Source organism: Trachymyrmex septentrionalis, unplaced genomic scaffold, assembly GCF_001594115.1.
Source record: "Trachymyrmex septentrionalis isolate Tsep2-gDNA-1 unplaced genomic scaffold, Tsep1.0 scaffold83, whole genome shotgun sequence".
Taxonomy (NCBI): Eukaryota; Metazoa; Arthropoda; class Insecta; order Hymenoptera; family Formicidae; genus Trachymyrmex; species Trachymyrmex septentrionalis.
Window position 1 is genome coordinate 167,430 of NW_017306018.1, and position 6,736 is coordinate 174,165.

At 26.6% G+C, this 6,736-nt stretch overlaps 1 protein-coding gene across 1 annotated transcript in view; it reads right to left on the reverse strand.

Moving 5' to 3' along the window:
• LOC108754985 (glycine receptor subunit alpha-2) overlaps positions 1–5,307 on the reverse strand; it is a 9,337-nt gene extending 4,030 nt beyond the window's left edge. Inside the window, exons 1-5 of the mRNA XM_018497681.1 lie at positions 5,186–5,307; positions 4,430–4,505; positions 2,631–2,808; positions 2,032–2,258; positions 7–89 (exon numbers count right to left, since the gene is read on the reverse strand). Of these exons, the coding sequence (XP_018353183.1) occupies positions 7–89; positions 2,032–2,258; positions 2,631–2,808; positions 4,430–4,503 (562 nt within the window). The 5' untranslated portion in view covers positions 4,504–4,505; positions 5,186–5,307. The remainder of the gene's footprint in view (positions 1–6; positions 90–2,031; positions 2,259–2,630; positions 2,809–4,429; positions 4,506–5,185) is intronic.
• Positions 5,308–6,736: the final 1,429 nt, after the last annotated feature.

The following is a 6,736-nucleotide window of genomic DNA, read 5'->3' on the forward strand; positions in this document are numbered from 1 at the left end:
ACTTACGACTTTCGATCATCATCGAGCAAATTTGAGTGTCATGAGGATAGGATTCGAACTTCATCGCACATGAGAGCACCAATGTCAATCTAAAACGAATATTACGCTTCCTTGTGTGACATAATTTATTACTCAAATTTTATTTTCTGATACAAGTTTTACTCGATAGCATTATTTTCACAGTGACGAACAATATTGAAGCTCTTCTCTATATTTGTGTTTCCGATGAAACATACAGTCAAAATAAAGGAAAATAAATTCGTATTATTTTATTGACAATAAAACTTGACAGAACGGCACGGCAATTAAATTGCTCTATCGAATACGTTGGATTAAAATCATGATTAGAAATAAGTGAAGCCGAAATAGCTATAAAAACGATGTGGAAAACGAGTAAAAATATATGAACGTCATGAGAGTTTTATGTGTATTTTATAACAGTTAAAATTTTTTTAATTTGTGTTGATTGCTGATCAAGTTTCTTGATTATCTATTTATTGAAATACTTTAATATTTTAATTAACAATAAATTAATACAAAAGTATTTAAAAATTTATTATTTGAATTAGAGATCTAATAAAAAGATAAACAAATATTTAAATGCATGTAATTATTACTTGAATAGTTGAAGCTTCGAACTCGATAACAAATTCTCTAAATTTTAGTGTTTCCTCAGGTTCCGACGCGTGATGTTGCTATTTTATTGCAGTATTTATTTCACAAAAAATAGAGTACTCTTATAATGTAAGGAGAGGGATGAAGAGAATAAGTTAATATTATATTATATTTCTCGAGGAAATATGATGCTTTTTTAAAAAATAATGCATATACAATCATAATTATAATATATTAATGAAATTTACATGTATTCTTGTAATAATTATAATATTATAAAAAATTGAAGTATGTATAAGTTATAATATTTACAAATTTTTAGAAGTTAGTGTCTCTCTTCTAGTTTTTAATATTTTTTTTTATTTCCTTATCTTATATACATATTTTATTATTAAATGCTTTTATTAAAAGGATATGTCGAAAGCGCAAGTTTAAATATTTATTTTAACTAAAAACATTTTTAATTATATTTGTAATTTGCATTTACATGAAGTTTGCATGTTTTATAAAAAGATAATTATTAAAATGTTTTTTTTATATTTTTCACACAGATGTTTATGATATTTGATAAAATTATAAAATAACTGTCCGAGTCCAAAGCTGAAAATCTCACTCAAATAAGTTTTAAACTAGTATTCTCTATAGTGCGAAGGATATAGTTTTTACAGTTACCGAAAATAGCATCCTAGATGGCAAACTGTAGTCATTTTGACGTCAATAGTTAGTCATTTTAAATTATTGACCTATTTATCATGTTACTTATTTAAGATGTAATAATGATGAGATAGAATGTAATAATAATGTCATTTTTTTTCAATTAATGACGTCATTTATTTATTCATTCTGCGACGTATTTACAACGTCATACTTATTGACGTCGGATAAATGATTAATCAACGACGTACTTGTAACGTTATTAGTGATCAATTAATAATGTCATTTATTTATGCAGTTAGTAACACGAACTTAATGACGTATTTTCTTTGGTTTATAACGTTATGCGGCTGTGACAAATTCATTTTTATGATGATAGGACATTGAATTTATCAGAAATGACTAATTAATAATGTCAAATACACTTAATAGACGACACATTGCTATCTGGAATGTTTGGAAAAGTAAATTTATGACTTTAATTGCGTGATGAAGATAGAAGAGAGAGAGAGAGAGAGAGAGAGATTAAATTGTATAATAATTATCATATATTATAATAATTCTTGTATAACTCATATGTAATTAACAAATATTAACATTTAATTTCTAATTAATAATTATTATTAATTTTTACTTAACATATTAATGCATTTTTTATAAGAAAAGTTTAGACAAAAAAATCACATTTATTGTAAAATGCTTATAATTTACTAAGTGAAACTAAATAATTATTAATAATGATTAAGAGATTTATAAACTTACTTAGACATGTAAAGAAGCGTTTTATCATGGTACAGCCAAAGATAATGATTTGGTATGGACATCTCGTGAAAAGTAACTTTTTTCGCATTCTTGAAGAAACAATCGGGTCTCCAGATATTGTGCAACCAATCCACATCAAGTATCCGATAATCCTCGGACATGTTTTCCGGTAGCCGTAGCCTAGAATCCCGCCAACTCTGAGCGAGAAATATGTCGGCCACATATGTCTGTCGTCGTAGAAAAATAATGTGAGCAGATGCATTTTATGTTTTCAATATACGTTTTAATTTTTATATTCTCACATATATAGGGTGTATTCTAAGTAAGTTAAAAGATTTTAAAGGGTGATTTTTTATATAAATTTGAGACAAAAACTTTATATATTTAAAACCTTATAGACTATAGTACTTATAGTACTTATAGTACTTAGGATATCCTGCATAATATAAAATTGCTTTACATATTCTATTTTTATAGTATGCATGTCAATATAATTAAAATTGATATAAAAAATGGAAAGAGTAACTCAATAAAATGTAACATAAATGTGCATGTAATATTCTGGGGAAATAAATTCAACAAAACAAATTTGTTCTTACCATCGATTCCTCATTTATCGAGTCTAGGCTGAGCACTGTCACATGGAAATAAACGACAGTGGGTTGGCCGAGAAATTTTGGAGCTCTATGCTTATCGTATTGTTTCGGATTCAAAGGCAGGATATCCCTCAGCGATAAAGAAGTTTCCTTTTTCCCATACTCATCGAAGTCCAGTTCTCTAAAATGTTAAAAAATGATAAAAGTTTGCTAAGCGACATTATTTGTATATCTGCATCTATATTTGTGAGAGATTATATTAACTACAACATATCACATTCAACCTTGGAAGATGCATATTTTATATCAGCTGCAAACAAACCAATTTTAATGCAATAATATATTTAACGAATGTATCTCTAATTAAATCAATAATTATTAAAGAAACATTTTTTAATCGAATTTTATTAAATAATCTGTATTTAAGTAAATAAAAAAATCGAAAATGTTTTATTTTCTAAGGCAATTTTAAATTCATTTCTTTACTTAATGTTGTCGAAAATTATAAATCACTGAAAAGTATCTTCCCACTAATAATTATTAATTTTTTTAAGATAATACTTATGTCATAGACAATAAAATAATCTTTTTAAAGATTACTCTGTAAAAATAATTGAGTTATAATACATTTTATTATAGTTGAACGGATTATTAAAAAATATGTTAATATAGACAGTGACTGAGAACAAAACATATTTATATAAACTTGATTTAAAATCACTTTATGTTATTGCAAAATTCGGCAAACTGATAACTTTTAAGAATTTCTTCGAATATTTTTATTTAGTAATGTTTATAGATGTGTAAAGTAAAGTTATTGTAGAATAATCTGTAAAGTAATTATTGTTTAAATTAATATTAATTACATATATTTATGAATATCATTAAATAGAAATATGCGAGAAAATTTTATATACTAATGTACGACGTATTCTTTATGTATTCTTGATGTATTTTTGAATAATTCTTTTATAATATTATTTATATATAATAATACTAAATATGTTAATAAAATAAAAGATTAAATTATTCATTAAATGAAAAAGAAAAAAAATAAAAGCATAGCTGGAAACAATTTGCAAGTAATGATCTTAAGAGTTAAATAATTTAAGTAATGACCCCTCTTAAGAATTAAATAATAGCTTTGACAACGATACAGCTGGTACAGCGATTTTTATCGCAGCATTGATGACACTCAAGTTATTCACAGATACAAGAATTGAGAATGCGCGGTCTGTTGGCAGTTTCATTATTACAGAGTAGATGCTATTTTTCTTAACCGGGTCACGTTGGACACGATCGCTAACTGCTAGAATTTTATTTGTTCAATTAGGATGTGATTGCAGTATTGATAGAAAAATAAATGCATTGGGAAATGTAGTAAAAAGACGTGATATATATCTGTTATTAAATCACCCATTTATAATCTGTAAATATATGTCGGCAGTATACGATTTAATGTGTGATGTTATTCATGATGGAATAAATATTATAAATGCATGAATAGTAAAACCCGTAACTGTACATATTTATTTCATACAAGAAATTTATCACATTTAAATAATATCTATATTAAATAATATCTAATAATAAATATTTCTTTTTTCTTTTACAGCCATTGATAATATTATGTTATAATTATATTGTTCACTTACCTGACATCTCTTATAAATTTACAGAACAAGGAAGTATAATTTAAAAAACAAAATTTAGATGTAAAATATTATTTCTATTGAGATTATTGATTTTGAAATAACTAGAATATTAGTCCGACAGGAAGGAAAGTGTAATTGCGTACTTACGGAAAATGCGGAGCAGTCATGTCAAGCAAGGCGTATAGATAGCAGCATATGATCAGCAGAAAATGCCACGTCATTCCTGAAGAAGGCAAAAAATATAAAGAGTGATGCCCCAAAGAAAGAGCAATGTATGCAATGGAGTATGCAAAGTACGTTATAAAGAATTCATCGGCGCGGAGGGATAAGATAGTTTTGAATTCGTGAACGTCAAAGAACACTTCCGTTCTTCTATCAGAAGAAGGATATATATTACGTACGTTCTGTACAAAGAAGTTTACTAAATTTCAATGAGTCTATTAATATTTATGTAGCTAATTTAATTTTTGACTAAATGGATAATACTCAAACTGGAAAATCTCATACTCTTTTGTTGTTTTTTGCTGATATATATTATATATATAATGCCGTATATTGAAAACTAACAATAAGCAATTTTTATTGCTTCCTGTTCTTATTAATGTATATAAATTTAACATAAATATCCATATATAATTCAAATGCGTGATTTGATAAAATAGAAAGTAATACATTAGAATTATTTTATAATATACAAACAATATAAATTTAATTACTCTTGTCTTATATTGATTAAGAAACTTTAGAAATAAATAATTTCGTAGCAAGCAGTTATTAAAATCTCTGCTTTCTTATTAATCCTCGATATGATATATTTCACGGGCCGTTTCCTGCGTTGCGTCTCATATTTTTAAATTTTATAGTCCTTTACACGACGGTTTTCCGATCCAATTTTCCACTCACCGATCAACTGCACATTCTATCGTTCGGAAATCCGAATGCTCTCGACAAAGATTGAACGAAAGTTATTAACCACTCGCCTGAAAATATTTTTCGCCGGACGATCACTTCCGGTCCCTCGAGAATCAATGAACATTTGAATTACATTCAAACATAGCGTCTTATGAATGAAGCCACGTGGGTCAATGTTGAGAATCGATGAGTCAACAAGGTTTTATAAATTGCGATTTACATAGACCTATAATCAACAGATCATTTTTATTAAGAATTTTTATCAATAACAATGTTTGGACACTTGAGCATGCGTCAGTCTCATAATAATCTCAAAATAATGATATTAATTAATAATCAATTTTCTGAATTTAAATATTATTCAGTAAAAATTAAGTTATATACAAAAAGAACGGTTTTACATTGTTTAAAAATTTAGCTAAATACAATTGTAAAAATAATTTTATTAGATTATTAAAATAATTATGTTCTATATAAGGACATTCTAGCTGGTTCCTAAAATGACAAAACTATTTGCAACATTGCAGCACAGTGATGGGATTTTGGTTCCGGGCATGTCATCGTTTCGACCCTTCCACTTTCTTTTATCAAGCAAAGCGAGTGAGATCGAGAGAGTTTGTTCTTCTCACGTTCGGCAATTTTCGGTGCGCCGAGCGAATGAGACAACGAATGAGAATTCTCTTGCTATCTTGTTCGCTTGGAGCGCTGAAGGTTGCCGAATGTGAGAAGAACAAACTCTGTCTCCTTCCATCTGTCTCATTCGTTTCACATTGCTGGCAGAGGAAAATAGAGGGGTCGAAACGCTGGCATATCCAGAGCCAAAATTCTGTCACTGTTGAGGCATTGAGTATTCTACATAATTATTTTGATAGCCCAACGAAATTATGTTTAAATATTCGTATGTCTTTCTAAATTTTTAGAGACTTCAGCAAAATCGTCTTTTCTATTTAAAACGAGGACTTAAATTAAGTTTGTTAATAAAATGTGTTTGTAAACCTACAAATCTCTCAGAAGTTGTCGAAGCTTAGCTGGTTTTTAAGTAATCATTTTAAATCGTCCTTATTTAAATGCACCTTTTTATATATATATAAAAAGATAGATTTATTAATACTTACACAGTAAAATTTTTTTAAAATAACGTTTTATAAAGACAAATATAAATCACAAATTATATATAAATATAATCTTTAAATATGTGAACTTACACATACATGATATTATAAAATTACATAACATACTACATAAAGTTGAAAAAGTTTATATCATAACAAATGTAAAATATAAAAAATTAAAAAATTTTTAAACAAAAATAATATAAATTTCTGATTATTTTAAATTTTTATCAAGTAAACAAATAATGATAAAGAGCCATTAATATATATAATGTTAATAATATATTAAATATTGTACAAAATGCACTTAAAAGTAAAAAGAGAAAATACACACTTAGTAATTAAAAGATTACAAATTTTACACATATATTTGTATATAAAATTTTAGAAATAATTTTAAATATATCTTTGAATTTATCACATAATCCTC